Source organism: Piliocolobus tephrosceles, chromosome 4, assembly GCF_002776525.5.
Source record: "Piliocolobus tephrosceles isolate RC106 chromosome 4, ASM277652v3, whole genome shotgun sequence".
Classification (NCBI taxonomy): Eukaryota; Metazoa; Chordata; class Mammalia; order Primates; family Cercopithecidae; genus Piliocolobus; species Piliocolobus tephrosceles.
The window spans coordinates 74,353,335-74,370,898 of NC_045437.1; the positions used below are offsets into that span (position 1 = coordinate 74,353,335).

Sequence of the window (17,564 nt, forward strand, 5' to 3'; positions counted from 1 at the left end):
AACTACTACTTGGAAAACTAAATATTAGTGCTCCCTCCCATCCCTCACCCCTTCCCAAGCCTATCTATTGCTCTGGTGCTTGATAGCAACCACAAAATAATCTAATTCTCTTGGTGTTCAAACCTCTAATACTAAACCTTAATATCACATTTTACACTATAATTACAGTTACTTTTTATTTTCTCAGCTTTTCCTTTTCCCACCTCAAATACTTTTAAAATGGCATATAATGTTTTGGGATGACATTCCAATTTAGAAATGCTTCTGATATATGTTATTCTCTGAAGAAGTAATTTTTGGCATGTGTAAATAAATTTATTTATTTATTTATTTTTTGAGACAGAGTCTTGCTCTGTCACCCAGGCTGGAGTGCAATGGCACTATCTTGGCTCATTGCAACCTCCGCCTCCTGGGTTCAAGCAATTCTCCTGCCTCAGCCCCCCAAGTAGCTGGGATTACAGGCGCCTGCCATCATGCCCAGCAAATTTTTGTACTTTTTAGTAGAGACAGGGTTTCACCATGTTGGTCAGCCTGGTCTTGAACTCCTGACCTCAGGTGATCCACTTGCCTTGGCCTCCCAAAGTGCTGGGATTACAGGCGTGAGCCATCGCACCTGGCAAAAGTTTATTTTATAAGTGATATAATCTGTGCTTTATAACAACAGAACCTTTAGGAATAATTTAGGAAAAACAATTATTTTTCTCTTTTCTGATCTTTGAATATATTCAATAAATATGTTATGATATCTAGCAATTATCTGCAACTTCCAAAATCATACCAACCATACTAACACTGTAAGTATTTAATGCAGCACAAATTCAAGTGTTGTTTTTTTCCAATTTTGACTTTTCAAATTTAAATGCTATACATAGATATTTGGTTCCTTATATCAATGCCCATTAGGCTGGTGATATAAGGCTCACACACATTTTCTAGAAATATAAAAAATCTAAATGAGTTGTATTTTTGGAAAATAAACTCAAATGATTGGGTAATAGGGTCACAATTGTACCAGAAAAATGCTTTCTGACAAAATGATACTTTTCCCCCCACGTCAATCTAGATAATCAAGACTGGGCTACAGCCAAATTGTAGTGGAGCTGGCCCAAATATTCATAACTCTGTGTTCAGTGATGTCATATTAGTAGTTTGAAATTGGTCACAGTCGGAGTATTTATACCACAGAAATCAGCAAAAGCTACCAATCAGAAGTTTCCCTCCTATTCTGAAGAGCCTTTAAATATTTGCCAGCATCACTTCACTGGCAATAGCCATTACTGTTTCAAAATACCATTCAACTCTTCATTGTTCATAAGAATCTTATTTGAAGATCTAAACGGTTGGGTATTTTCTGTGTGAATCTGTCCTCGAAAAAGATTTAAATGTTTCTCATTCATTTACAGTAATGGAAATGTTAGACTTTCACTGTGAAGGCCTTATGTGAGACCTTCCCCAAAGAGAGTTCTTCCTTTTGTATCAGCTGTATTCTATTCCAAATAAACTTATAATTCAATCTTTTAGAGATAGGGTCCTGCTATGTTCCCTAGGCTGGAGTACAGTGGCATAATCATACCTTACTGTACCCTCATATTACTGGGCTCAGGCAATCCTCCCACCTCAGCCTCCCCAGTAGTTGGGAATACAGGCATGTACCACTATATCCAACTAAAATTTGGATTGTTATTTGAAAAACTGGTATCCTATTTTTTAAAACTCAATCTATGCTTACGAAGCAAAATACGTGGAGTTTAAATAGAACCTAACAGATTATAGTTCTCTGTCATAAAGTCTATGTGGTTTAATGATAAAAGGTTAATTTAAAAATTTTGAAAAGTACAAAATAAACAATTTTATTAGATGTACTCATTTATTTGACATATTAAATTAGACAAAGAAATACATACGTAACCAGATAAAAACAATCACATTCTCACACTACTTGAACACACAGCAGTGGTCAAAAATAATGGATTGTAAAATGGACCCCAGGATTCAATGCAAAAACCATCCCATACAAGAAAAGTTTCAGGCTTCTAACTTCACTGAATCCAGTACTAAACGTGCTTCTTTATATTCCTCAGTTTCTTCCAAGTCTTTTTCACATTCCTAAAATGAAATACAATAAAAACTAAGTTTATCTTTTTCAAGATTCAGTACTTTTTTACTCAAATATTACAAACCATTAATGTAAATAACTAAAAAATTAAAAGTAAAAAATCCCAAGCCTCATCTAAACATACTGTAATTCCACAGGTTTCCCACATACTGCTCCTTCTTTACAAGGAAAGGAAGAAAAAACTGGTGCTTTTGCTTCACTGTATATATTCTCATATAATAAGTGAATAACACAGCCTTCTAAAGCTACCAGCATTAAGTAAATTAAATAAAAACCTCAGAAAAGTTTATTCTCATTTTGTTGACCCATCATTATCATACGAAAGAGAAAAGTAAAAAGCAAGATTTACTAACATATTCCATATATGACAGCATTCAGGCCAAAATAATCCACCAACTATTCCCAATGACAAAGAAGGCTTTCAATGTCACAACAGAGTTAAATATAATCTCTGAATTCAACAAATGAATTGCTTGCTTGCTAATGAGTATTACATACCCTACACTAAAGGAAACAAAATACATCTTTCATTTTCTGATATTTAAAGATTGAGTTTTTCCATAATACTGATATACAGGCAACTTTTACTAATGTATTGTAATGATAACAGAAAAATGAAATAATATCATCTAAATTACTCTACACAGGAAATTTTGTTTGATTTTTACATGAAGCTATCTATGGTTAGCAATTTATTTCATGTCAATAAAAGATGGAGATATACAAACAGAGTAGAGGAAATAAAGTATGTGTGTATTTAATATGCAAACTGAAAGCAAAAGGACTGAGAATTTGCTTAGCTCAAACTATAGGTAAGAATTTCTTAAACTTCCATGTTATACCTTAAACACATCTTTGTTCTCTGTTAGTAAATATAAGCTCTTTGAGGGCAGAGATATTGTTGAATACATCCTCACAAACAAATATGTCATCCAAAGACGTTATTATTATTTTGGTATTTATGTTAGTAGAGACGGGATTTCACCATGTTGGTCAGGCTGGTCTTCAACTCCTGACCTCGTGATCCACCCGCCTCGGCCTCCCAAATGGCTGGGATTACAGGCATCAGCCACCGCGCCCGGTGGCCGACATTATTTTTTTCAAGCAATTTCTATTACTTTCTCAGCTACTAGATTCATGAGAGAAAAAAGCATTTAAACTGTTAAGAAATACAAATGATGCTTCCTATCTCAGTTAGTATTTTAACAGTTATTATTTCCTGCTTTATTTACCTTCTGTATCATAAGGCATTTATACCAGCAAGTATAAGTGTTATTCAGCTCCAAGTTATTATGAGGGGACTACCTAGATTACCAGTTTTTCCCCCCCTCTCAAACTGATTTAGGTTTGAATGTGAAAGAATTCCAGATCCTTTTATTAAGAGCCCAAATTCTTTTGAAACATTAGATCTTTTAAAATTTTAATCAGTCAACTCATCCTCAATGTCTCAAAAGATCTTTATGTGTGAAAACCAAATAATCAAGACCTTGCTGGACAATACTGGTACTATCATAACTTAAATAAACTTAGCTAAATTTTAATGAATTGAACAAACATGTTAGAAAACAATACTTTTACTGGAGGCATAATTCAAAACACAATTTAAACTCCATTAATTATTTTAAAATATAGTGGTATAAAGGGCAAGTGAACAAGAAATACTGCCGACTAGTTCTCAGTGTTAAATATTTAAACTTTTGGCTTTCCATGTATTGGATTGAAAAAAATTTTTTTTAACATATGACACAGAAGTCTTTACTTACTAATATCTGTTGAAGATCCAAATATGCGGCTTCCAACCTGCGCTGGCAATCTGGGATCATCATCCGGGATTCTTGTAGGATCTCTACCTAGAATGAGAATCTCTGTGAGATGTTCAGAGATGGCAAAACTTGTATGTGTTTAGCTCATATCTTGGTAAATATATCCTTATTAACAGGAATCAGAAAAAAGTTATGGTTATGTTAAATAGTTCAATATTTTAACTTAAACTGTGTTTATTAGAAGTTAGAAAGAAAGGCTGGGCACGGTGGCTCATGTGTGTAATCCCAGCACTTCGGGAGGCTGAGGCAGGTAGATCACCTGAAGTCAGGAGTTCGAGACCAGCCTGACCAACATGGAGAAACCCTGTCTCTACTAAAAATACAAAATTAGCTGAGTATGGTGGCGCATGCCTGTAATCCCAGCTACTTGCAGAGGCTGCGATGAGCTGAGATTGCACCATTGCACTCCAGCCTGGGCAACAAGAGTGAAACTCCATCTCAATTGAAAAAAAAAAAAAAGGTTAGAAAAGCAAGACTATCATACTGTAAAATCTACAAAGTACAAGTTTTAGAACTAAATCTTTTTGGTAATCACCTTCTCATGCTAAGTAAAAGTTAACTGCAAAAGCTTTTCATAGAGCATTTATTTTAAAAGGCTATTTAAAATAAACTATTTCGCCTGCTGTCACAAAGCACCTTTATCCAAAATGGGATCAGCTGGTTATATAAATATCTCCTGCATCTTTTGAGTAATAAAGAAAAACAGTGTTCAGATAATATCACATGGAGATAATTACTGCATGAAAAAAGTTATTGAGTTATTGATCACATAGTGTGCACACTGCAGGAGGTTCACACTGAAAGAGAGAGGTAAAGAAAAATGAAAAGCAAAGACCAGCAGGTTCATATTTTTGATGCTTATCATGCATAAAAAGTTATTACTTATCCTCGTGCTTCATTTTAGGAGAGAGATTATTCTCCCCATGCAATGTGAGCCAAATTACCAATGTGGCACCCCTCTGAATCTAAACTTCTTGCCTATTCCTCCTGATGACAGACACTACAGAATTAAACACAGAAATATGTATTCCAGAGGATATTTCTGGACATACAATTCATCATTCAAAACTGGACTATAACACATCAAATCATAAAAGAAAAAAATCAAATCAATGACAGGGAAACCCAATTGATAAGAGTAAATAAGTTGGACTTAGTCCACATGTTGGACTTCAAATAGGGCTTTTTCTTAGAGTAGTAGTAAGCTTTATTTCCTTAAACTATTCTCAGAAAGAAACATAGAGCTCATCTAAACATTTATTTCCAGAAAATAATGTTTGGTCAAATACCTTTAAAGAAATGGGTAGAAAATCTGAGCTTTTTACTAAGGAGATTATCAAGCTCACATAAAATAAAAAGTAATGATATAATTTAAATGGCAATAATATTGTATTTTAATAGAAACTTTAAGTCCCAGTACCGTCTTCCTTTCCCAAATAGCTTTGTCAGAGCTCATATTGAAAATAAAAATCTGAAGAAGTTCTTTATTCACATCTATGTTCTCAGGTGGAAATGTATTGTTGAACTTAAGCCTCTTTTACTAATAAAGCACAGGTTGAAAATTTCAAACATAACATCATCATTTTATTTCAGAGCTAATCATACTATGACTACACATTTAACCACTGCCATTAAATTATTTTTGTGTATCTGGTTAGTTTGAATACATGTGAAAAACCAGTGACAGGAACATTTCATACTGGATTTTTCCTACTTCCTTTCCTAAGGAATTCCCTTCAGAATGGTTACAGGAATTAAACAAGATGAAATGAATAGGTCAAATCCATGACAAGTCACTATATGTGTTTGTAAAAAAATATTTTCTAAGCTTTAGCCACCAAAAAAATCTTTAAGCAATGCCATCCAAAAATAACTTTCTATTCATTAAAATTATATCTGTTATTACAGACCAAGAATCCTCAATCTATCAAAACAGGACTCCGACTTACACAGGGCCAAAGCTCAGGCTCTCCCATACACTACCCCAATTCATTCAATAAGTTTACTATACGTCTTCAGGATGCCAGGTACTGGGGATACAAAGATGAAAAAGAAAAGGTCTCTGTCCTCCAATCCATAAGTCTAGGTGTATTAACATGAAAATAAACATTTGAGATTGCTTCAAGAAGCTCATGCCACAGAGAGCCAAAGGAACACAGTGATGACTATGATTTGGAATCCACAAACCACAGCTTCATCAAAGCCATAAATCATATATTTAACCTTTGGACACTGAATTGCAACTGTCTGGCATAATTTAAAACACAGTATATGAGGTGTGATTATATATGTAAAGATACCCCCCAAAACACCTAAACTTAATTAAATGAATATCTTTCAAAGGGTTTCCCTTGGGAGGTGGTACTCAAATTAACTGTCCTCTGTTTACAATATCTGAATCAACTGTCAGTTTATTCTAATGTTGACTATGATAAGTCTGAGCTTAATTCAGGATCTTGGCACAGACTGGGAGATGCAAAGAACCTTAAAGGAACAAACACAACAGGATGTGGTACTGACTGATGTCTAATTACTTTTAAAACAAGTTATGGTTTTATATGGGGTACTTGTTTGGTAAAATGGAAGTTGGGAGTTAGTTTAGCAAGGTTCAGGTATTATGAATAAATGGCTGAACCTAAAATCTAGTCAATTTCCTTTAGAGTCAAACATATGTAAATTGGAAAGGAAATACCCCAATGGGCAGATCTTCATTTCTGTCAGAAAGAAGAGCTCTGTGAAATAATCTGGCCAATGTCAATCCAGCTCTTAGGTTATTGCTTGATTGTGATGAGGTTTCCAGCTTCTTTAAGGATCCAGATCATCCATCAGAAGCTGGCTATACCTATAGCTATAATAATCAATAGATACTCTAATATTGGCTACCTCTGAAACCAATGGCATTAGTTTGCCAGGCTGGGCTCTAGAGTAATCCAGAGATTACTGGAATAATGGTTAAGTGTTTCCTTTAGATGGTGGTAAAATGGTAATGTACTCACTTCTCAGGAAAACTATTTGACTTGTATTTTATGGTTATTGCCAAATGAATAAGATTGTAAGAAGAATCTTAAGTCAAAAAAAAATGATCTTTGGGCCCTTAGGCTCTAATGTATCAATAAATTACTTTAAGTGTAAATATACTAGTTAAAAGGCAGAGATTCATGGATTGGACCCAATAACATGCTGTCTACAAGAAACTCACTTCAAACATAATAAAATAAAAAATAAAAGGATGGGAAAAAATAAATTTAAAAAAGCAGGGCTAGGCATGGTGGCTCATTCCTATATAATCCCAGCACTTAAGGAGGCCAAGGCAGGAAGATTGCTTGAGGTCAGCAGTTTGCAACCAGCCTGGGCAACACAGTGAAACTCTGTGTACAAAAAATAAAAATGAGGTGAGTGTGGTGGCACATGCCTGTAGTTCTAGCTACTCAAGAGGCTGAGACAGGAGGATTACTTGAGCCCAGGAGCTGGGAGGTTACAATGAGCTATGATCGTGACAATGTACTCCAGCCTAGGCAAAAGAGTGAGACCTTGCCTCTAAAAAGCCAAAAAATCAGGAGTGGCTAAACTTAATACCAGATGAAGTAAACTTCAAAGCAAAATAATTATCACAGACAAGAAGGGATGTTACATTATCATAAAATTATCAATCTACCAAGAAAATATAGTGATCTTAGATGTGCATGCATTAAACAACAGAGTTTTAAAACATGTAAAACCAAAACTGATAGCGCTGAAAGGAAAAACAGACAAATCCATATACATAAGCTGGGGATTTCAATACCCCCCTCTCAGCAACTGATAGAAATATTAGATGAAAATCAGTAAAGGTATAAAAGAACTGAACAACATCAACACACAAGGTGTAACTGACTTTTATAGAACACTCTACTTCAGAAAGAAAGGAGAATACAATGTTGTAATAAGGAGAATACAAGTACTTTTCAAGTATCCATGAAATATTTACTGAAGTAAGCCATATTCTGGATCAAAAAACCCAAACAATAGCAAAAATCCCAACAAATTTAAAAGAACTGAAATCCTACATAATACATTATCTGACTATAATGGTATAAAATTAGAAATCATAACAGAAAGGAAAATCCCTACTTAGAAATTAAACAACATACATGTAAGGAGCCCATGGGCCAAAAAAAAAAGTCTCAAGTAAAGACATATATAAATGGAAATGAAAATATAATATGTCAAATTTTACGGGATGCAGCTAAAGCGGTGTCTGTTGGGAAATTTATAGCACTAAATGCTCACATTAATAAAAAGGAAAGGTCTGAAATTAATAATCTTGTTTTAATTTAAATAAGTTCTTGTTTCAAGAAGCTAGAAAAAGAGCAAAATAAACCTAAAACAAGCAGAAGGAAGGAAATAATATATAAGAGCAGAAATCAATGAAATTAAAAACAGAAAAGCAATAGACAAAACTGTATGAAACAAAAAGCTGGTTTTGGCTAGGTGCCATGGCTCACGCCTATAATCCTAACACTTTGGGAGGTCGGGGCAGCCAGATCGCTTGAGCCCAGGAATTTGAGACCAGCCTGGGCAACATGGCAAGACCCCATCTCTATGAAAAATTAGCCAGGCGTGGTGACACACATCTGTAGTCCCAGCTACTTGGGAGGCTAAAGTGGGAGAAGTGCTTGAGCTTGGGAGGTTAAGGCTGCAGTGAGCCAGGATCGTACCACTGTACTCCAGTCTGGGCGACAGAGTGAAACCCTGTCTCAAAAAAATAGTAATAAAATTAAAAAACCAAAAAGCTGGTTTCTTGAAAAGAAAAAAAAACCACGCTGATAAACCTTTAGGAAGACAGACAAAGATAAAGTGAAAGGGCAGAAATCACCAAAAGTAGTCCAAAATAGAGGATATCATTACAGATCCTGCAACTATTAAAACGAGAAGAAATACTATAAATGATGTTATAATATTGTTCATAATGTTCATAAACAACTTAGAAGAAATTGACCAATTCCTCAAAAACTACCAACTACCCAAACTTAATTACTTAAACAGTCCTATTAATCACTACAGAAACTGAAGTTATAATTTATTTGTTGTTGTTAACTTAAAAAATACCTTTTCTCCAATGTTCTGCTGAATGAAGTTGTAATTTAAAAGTTCCTACAAAAGAGTTCTCCAGACCCAATTTCAGTAGACAATTCTACCAAATATTTAAATAACAATTAACACCAATTTTACACAAATCCTTCAAGAAAACAGAAAAGGAACAAATGATTTTTTAAATCAATATTCTCAAACGATTTTATGAAATCAGTATTAACCTTACAGCAACACCGCATAAAGACAGCACAAAAAAGAAAACTGCCTCAACAAATTAGCAAATTGAATTCAGCAATGTATACAAATAATTATTTATATCCCAGTATCAAGTGGGATTCATTGTATGTATGCAAGGACAGTTAAATATTTGCAAATCAATCCATGTAATTCACATCATCAGGTCTGAGAAAGAAAATGAATATAATCCTAGAATAAGTTCAGCAAGGTGAGTTTGCAGGTTACAAGATCAACACACACACAAAAAACAATCAACTGCATTTTTATATCTAACAACAAATATGGTATGTGGAAACCAAAACTGAAAACAATACCATTTGCAAGAGAGTCAAAAAAAAAAAAAAAAAAAAAAAAACAACTTCGCTATACATTTATAATGGGCAGGATCTGTATGCTGAAAATTATAAAATGCTGATGAAAGAAATCAGACCTAAATAAATTAGAAAGACTTACCATGTCCATTAACTGGTACATCAATTTGCCCCAAACTGATTTTTAGGTTTAATGCAATTCCTATCAAAAAGTGTTTTATAGACACAGATAGGCTTATTTAAAAATTTACATGGAAAGCCAAAACAAACTAGAAAAGCTAAAATAATTTTGAAAGAATAAAATAAAATAAAATAGATACTCACTCTTCCCAATGTTAAGATTTACTACATCGGTACGGAATCAAAACAGTGCAGTGTTGTTAAAGGGATAGATAAAGATGAATGAACCAGAAGAGAGAACACAAAAGTAAACCCATACAAGTATGTCCAACTATTTTTGACAAAGATACAAAAGCAATTCAATGAAGGGAGGACAGCCTTTTCAACAAATGCTGCTGGAGCAACTGGACATTGGCAAAAAGATGAATCTCAAACCAAACGTAACACCTTATATAAAAATTACCTCAAAATGGATTGAAGACTTAAATATAAAACACAAAATCATACAACTTTCAGGATAAAAAAAAAAGAAAATCTTTGGAATCTAAGACAAGCCAAGAGACCTTAGCCCTGAAACCAAAAGTATGATTCATAAAAGGAAGTAATGATAAATTGGATGTTCTCGAATTTAAAAACTTGGCTGGGTGCGATGGCTCATGCCTATAATCCCGGCACTTTGGGAGGCCAAGGCGGGCAGATCATTTGAGGTCAGGAGTTCGAGACCAGCTTGACCAACACGGTGAAACATTTTCTCTACTAAAAACAGAAAAATTAGCTGGGCATGGCGGCAGGCGCATATAATCCCAGCTACTAGGGAGGCTGGGGCAGGAGAATTGCTTGAACCTGGGAGGCAGAGGTTGCAGTGAACTGAGATCACACCACTGCATTCCAGCAAAGAGTATGGCTCCATCTCAAAAAAAAAAAAAAAAAAAAAAAAAAATTAGCCAGGCATGGTGGCGCATGCCTGCAGTCCCAGCTACTTGGGAGGCTGAGGCAGAAGGAACATTTCAACCCAGGAGGCAGAGGTTGCAGTGAGTCGAGATCTCCTCACTGCACTCCAGCCTGGGCGACCGAGCAAGATTCTGTCTCAAAACAAAAACAAAAAAAATCCCTGTTTCTCTGTCAAAGACACTGTTAAGAGGAGAAAAAGACAACTACAAACAGAAATATCTGCAAACCACGTATCTGACAAAGGGCACGTGTCTAGAATATACAATGAACTCTCAAAACTCAAATGTAAAAAAACAAACAAAGCATCCAATTAGTGGGCAAAAGGCCTGATCATTCATTTTCACTGAAGAGGATATACAGATAGCAAATAAGCACATGAAAAAACGCTCAACATTATTAGCCATTATGGAAATGCAAATTAAAAGCACAATGAGTTATCACTGTACAGCTATCATACAGCTGATGGCTAAATGCTAAAATTAAAACATACAGATCACAGTGAATGCTGGTAAGGATGTAGAGAAACTGAATCATTGCTGGTGGGAACATAAAATAGTACAGCCACTCTGGAAAAGAGTTTGGTAGTTTCTTTTAAAACAAAAACCACAGGAATACAACCTAGTAATTGCACTGTTAGGCATTTATCCTACAGAAATGAAAACTTATGTTCAAGAGTACAGAACCCAGAAATAAACCCAAATACTTACAGCCAACTATCTTTGACAAAGCAAACAAAAACAAAGTGGGGAAAGGACACCCTTTTCAACAAATGATGGTGGGACACTTAGCAAGCCACATGTAGGAAAATGAAACTGGATCCTTATTTCTCACCTTATAAAAAAAATCAACTTAAGATGGATTAAGGACTTAAATCTAAGACCTGAAACCATAAAAATTCTAGAAGATAACACTGGAAAAACCCTTCTAGACATTGGCTTAGGCAATGATTTCATAACTAAGAACCCACAAGGAAATGTAATAAAAACAAAGATAAATAGCTGGGACTTTATTAAAGAGCTTTTGCATGGCAAAAGGAACAGTCAGCAGAGTAAACAGACAAGCCACAGAGTGGGAGAAAAATCTTCACTATCTATACATCTGACAAAGGACTAATATCCAGAATCTGTAACAAATTTGAACAAATCAGCAAGAAAAAAACAATCCCATCAAAAAGTGGGCTAAGGACATGAATAGACAAGTCTCAAAAGAAGACATACAAATGGCCAACAAAATATGAAAAAATGCCCAACACTAATGATCAGGGAAATGCAAATCAAAACCACAATGCGATACCACCTTACTCCTGCAAGAATGATCATAATCAAAAAACAAAAAAATAATAGATGTTGGTGGAGATTCCTTAAAGAACTAAAAGTAGGACTACCATTTGATCCAGCAATTCCTACTGGGTATCTACCCAGAGGAAAAGAAGTCATCATACGCATGTTTACAGCAGCACAATCCACAATGGCAAAAATGTGGAAGCAACCCAAATGTCCATCAATCAACAAGTGGATAAACTGTGCCATGCATATATATATATATATATAGAATACTACTCAGCCCCAAAAAGGAATGAGTTAATGGCATTTGCAGCAACTTGGATGGGACTGGAGACTGTTAGACTCTAAGTGAGGTAACTAAGGAATGGAAAAGCAAACATCATATGTTCTCACTCATAAATGGGAGCAAAGCTATGAGGATGCAAAGGCATAAGAATGACACAATAGACCTTGGGGACTCAGAGGGAAAGGGTACAAATGGGGTGAGGGATAAGACTATAAATCAGGTTCAGTGTATGCTGCTTGGGTGATGGGTGCACCAAAATCTCAAAAATCACCATTAAAGAACTTACTCATGTAACCAAAAACCACCTGTTCCCCCAAAACCACATAAAATAAAAGTTATGTTCACATCAAAACTGTACATGAATGTTCACAGCAGCTTTTCTCACAACAGCAAAAACCTGGAAACAATCCAAATGGTCATCAAAGGTTAAATGTTAGTACATCCAAACCATGGAATACTACTTAGTAGTAATAAAGAACAAGCTATTGATACACTCAATAACTTCAATGGACCTAAAGGGAATTATATAAAATAGAAAAAGCCAATTTTAAAAGGTTACATACTGTAGATTCCATTCTATGTTACGTGACATTCTTGAGGCAGTGTAACTACTTTAGGGTTTAGGGAGCTGAGGGGATGGGGTGGCTAAAAAGAGGTGGCAAGAGGGAGCTTTGCGATGGAACAGTTCTCCATCTTGACTGGTTGCTGCACATGCTACTGCAGAGAACTATACATGCAAACACACTAATGAGTGCAGGTATAACTAGTGAAATGAGTAAGCTCTGTGGTGTACCAATGTCAACTTCATGGTTTGAATACTGTATTATATTTACACAAGATATTAACATTGGGGGAGGTAGGATGAAGGATGTACAAGACCTCTTTGAATTTCTTTTGGAATTTCCTGTGAAATCTACACACAAAAAAAGCAAGTGTATTACCTTCTATAAGCCTGCATATATGTACCAAGAGACAAACACATTTTATTGCATGATTGTAAGTTATTTTCCATATTTTTATTACTGATTAAAAGAAAATCTGGGTTTTTCTTTGAGGATCAGCCTTGTGAGACACTCCTGGTCAAAGGGGTATGTTCTTTGTTGACTGACGCCTCCTAACGTTTTCCATATATTTAATGAAAAACATTTCCCCTTTATATTTTTCGGAAAAACATAGAAACATGTCATCGTAAATGTTCACTCTTGTTTCAAAGAGTAAAAAAAAGTGTGTACATCTTTTTCAAAAAGATGAATTTTACATTACTGCAATTATACGCAATAATTGCAAAGCTTTTGTGAGAACTCTTTTGTGAGAAAACTGAGAACTCTTTGTCCAAAAATTATACCAGTTTGTCTTATTACTTCTGGAACCTAAGAGATGAGTTGTGCCTCAGGAGAAATGACAGAGATATGTCTGACTGAGTGTCATTACTGCCAATCATTATGCCCCAGGATAGGTTGAAAAACAAACCAGAAAGCTTTACCAAGTGAGGGCAAAACCCTCTGTACCCAACCTTAATTGGTGGAGAAGAAGAGAGCTATCAGAAACAGAAGGCTAAAATCAATTTGGGCAATATTTGAATGACATGTTATATTATTTAGTCAGAAAATAAAAAAGAGACAGAATAAATATTTAATTGACTGATATTCTGGCCTCCTGAAAACTTTTACCTAGTTGCTTACTTTTTAATTTTCTATTTTATTTTATATATTTTTTGAGAGAAGGCCTCACTCTGTCACCCAGGCTAGAGTACAGTGGCATGATCATGGCTCACTGCAGCCTTGACCTCCTGGGCTCAGGTGATCCTCTCACCTCAGCCTCCTAGGTGGCTGGGACTATGGATGCACACCACCACACCCAGCTAAATTTTTGTATTCTAATACATTTTTTAAAAAAAATTTTTTTTTTTTTTTTGAGACGGAGTCTCGCTCTGTCACCCAGGCTGGAGTGCAGTGGCCACATCTCAGCTCACTGCAAGCTCCGCCTCCCGGGTTTACGCCATTCTCCTGCCTCAGCCTCCCGAGTAGCTGGGACTACAAGTGCCCGCCACCTCGCCCGGCTAGTTTTTTGTATTTTTTAGTAGAGACGGGGTCTCACCGTGTTAGCCAGGATGGTCTCGATCTCCTGACCTGGTGATCCGCCCATCTCGGCCTCCCAAAGTGCTGGGATTACAGGCTTGAGCCACCGCACCCGGCCTGTAGAGACAGTTTCATCTTTGATATGGTTTCACTCTGTGTCCCCACACAAATCTCATCTTGAATTATAATCCCCACATGTTAGGGAGGGACCTGGTGGGATATGATTGGATTATAGGGGCGGTTTCCTACATGCTCTGATAGTGAGTGAGTTCTCATGAGATCAGAGGGTTTAAAAGTGGGGCACTTCCCACTTGTTCTCTCTCTCTCTTGCCCCTGCCACCTTGTGAAGAAGGTGCTCGCTTTCCCTTCACATTCTGCCATGATTATAAGTTTCCTGAGGTCTCCCCAGCCATGTGGAACTGAGAGTCAAGTAAACCTTTCTTCTTTATAAATTGCCCAGTCTCGGGTAGTTCTATATAGCAGTGTAAAAACAGACTAATGCAAACAAGATAGTTTGAGACTAGCTTGTTCCCCAGGCTAGTCTCAAACTCCTAGGCTCAAGTGATCTACCCAGCTTGGCCTCCCAAAGGGCTGGGATTACAGATGTGAGCCACTGCACCTGGTGGCCTAATTACTTATTTTAAAAGAACCAAAATTACACCTAGTCCAACAGAGGGACTGTCCCCTGATTTCTGGCAACCATCTTCAGGTAAGAGTTTGGTACAGAATAAGAGATAGCACCTTAAGTGTGTGCTTAAAATACAGCCAATTTAGAAGAGGTAGGAAAGCCAGAGAAAAAAGGATCCAAGCAAGAGAAGAGCCAAAGTAGTGAGAAGTGACTGAGGACAGTGTTTAGCTCAGAAGAGGAGGAAATCTAGGGAGAAGTGTAGAAAACTCACAAAATGCAGCACTTGGCTTTCTTGATATTTTCTACGAGAGGCACGATAAATATTAAGAAAATCATTGCTGACCTTAAAGTCTCAGGCAATCAGGAACAGACCATCCTTTTGGTTATGCAACACCCATTGTATATGATTAAAAAAAAAAATGAATGGCCATAATATAGCTAAGCCAGGGAAAGGAAATTAAGAAATGTATGTAGGCTGGCTAAAGACAAGTTTTTAGGAAACTCTGAAACAAAACTGCAATTGACAACTATATACACGGTAGGTCGACAACAGAAGCAAACAGAAACAACTATTGTTCTATAATGAGATATGAGATGTTATTTCTGAATAAGTACTAAGTTGGCTATGAATCTAACAAATCCTGTTAAAAACTATGATACCCATGACCAAAAAGAGAATTTTAACATGGCTGAGGGTAGAAACAACTTTTGAACAATTTTTTTTCCCTTTTACATCTGTGTATGTAGTCAGTAATGCAACTAGTATGTGGCTGGTATTTTGAAATGACAAGTACAACACAGGATTCAGTAGTTAATCCTTACCTATAAAGTAGTGATTTTATTGAAATATGATACATACATGAATATAAATGAAAACAGGTTCTGTGATAACCCATAACATTATTTGTAGAATTTTATTTAGAAAGGGAACACATTTATTCCTCCACTCCATGTAACAGATAACTACTATTTTAGCTATAGGGCTATTTTAAAATACATTATTGATGGTGAAAAAAAGCAGGGCAAAGAAAAAGACTAAATGAGGTCACTAGCTACATGACCGGGAAAACAAGCTGATGAAGTCCAAGAAGGACCTGGATAAAATTAAGTTACATACTATGTCATAATATTTTCCCACTAGATGTAGTGAAAGAGATACAAAGGCAGTATGTATCATAATTTTAAGAATAAAAAGTTACATTCCATATGTAAATCCTTATGAAGGGTAGTTAGTTCATAAAGGTGGACAAGGCCAGGCCGGGTAGCTCACGCATATAATCCCAGGACTCTGAGAGGCTGGGGTGGGAGGATCGCTGGAGGCCAGGAGTTGAAGACCAGCCTAAACAAGAAAGTGAGACCCTGTCTCTATAAAAAATTTAAAAATTGGCCAGGCATGGTGGCACACATCTGTAGTCCCAGCTACTCTGGAGGCTGAGGTGGGAGCATCACTTGAACCCAGGAGTTTGAGGCAGTAACAGTGAGCTAGGATCACACCACTGCACTCCAGCTTGAGCATCACAAAGAGACTCCACTGCCCAATATAATTTATTAATATTAAAAAACAAAATAAAGGGGACATACTATATCTACACATCTGTTTACTAATCCTCCCTCAATTTATGAGTATCTGACACACAAATGTCTTTTATACACACAGTGCTATATCACAAATAAAGGAAGACGGCCTCTCCTAAAAGCTTAATAAAATAAGAAGGCTGTCTTCCTAGACAGCCAAGGGAAGACACAGCCAACCAGTTGTTTCAGCTGCTGCTGCATTTCTTCTGCACGGCAGAAAGCAACTCCCTACAAAATATTCTATTTTAAATGATTGATTAATTTTGCTGAATTAAGCCTGAGTTAAGTGTGATTACCAATTATGCCACAATTTACATGGCAAAAATGACTGTGAGTTCATGAGCTGATTTTAAAAATAAATTTTAAGATATAGTCTGTATAAGCTGGTTCACACTCTCCTTTTTTAAAACTGTCATCTGGAAATTATTTTAAATGCATCTGACACTAGATTTTAAGTAGAAGACCAAGTGATCTGAGGTACATTTTATAGAGATTTATTTGGTGGTTGTGGTGGGAAAGGAATGGAGGATGTCAAGGGTGAAAGAAGTATGCCAACTGGGAGGCTTCTGCAATAAATAGTACCAGCAAGAGATGATAGTGGACTAGACTAGAAAAATGGCAGTAGAGAGAAAAATAGAGAGTAAGAAATAGGAGGTGCTGGCTGGGCGCAGTAGCTCACCCCTGTAATCCCAGCACTCTGGGAGGCTAAGGCAGGCAGATCACCTGAGGTCAGGAATTCAACAGCCTGGCCAACACAGCAAAACCCTGTCTCTATTAAAATACAAAATTAGCCGGGTGTGGTGGTGCATGCCTGTTAATCCCAGCTACTTGGGAGGCTGAGGCAGGAAAATCAGCTGAGCCCGGGAGGCGAACATTGCAGTGAGCCGAGATTGCACCACTGCATACCAGCCTGGGTGACACAGGAAGACTTTGTCTCAAAAAAGAAAAGAAAACAAGAAATAGGAGATGCCGATATTAGATGTGGTTATTAGAAAGAGAGAAAAATATCAAGAAGGGACCAACTAAATTTTTGGCTTGAGTATCTGGATGAGTGGAGGTACCACTCACTGAGATGAGGAAAAA

At 36.3% G+C, this 17,564-nt stretch overlaps 1 protein-coding gene across 1 annotated transcript in view; it reads right to left on the minus strand.

Moving 5' to 3' along the window:
- Positions 1 to 1,830: 1,830 nt before the first annotated feature.
- Positions 1,831 to 17,564, minus strand: part of TBCA (tubulin folding cofactor A) — an 87,209-nt gene continuing 71,475 nt past the window's right edge. Inside the window, exons 3-4 of the mRNA XM_023214918.1 lie at positions 3,880 to 3,966; positions 1,831 to 2,106 (exon numbers count right to left, since the gene is read on the minus strand). Of these exons, the coding sequence (XP_023070686.1) occupies positions 2,026 to 2,106; positions 3,880 to 3,966 (168 nt within the window). The 3' untranslated portion in view covers positions 1,831 to 2,025. The remainder of the gene's footprint in view (positions 2,107 to 3,879; positions 3,967 to 17,564) is intronic.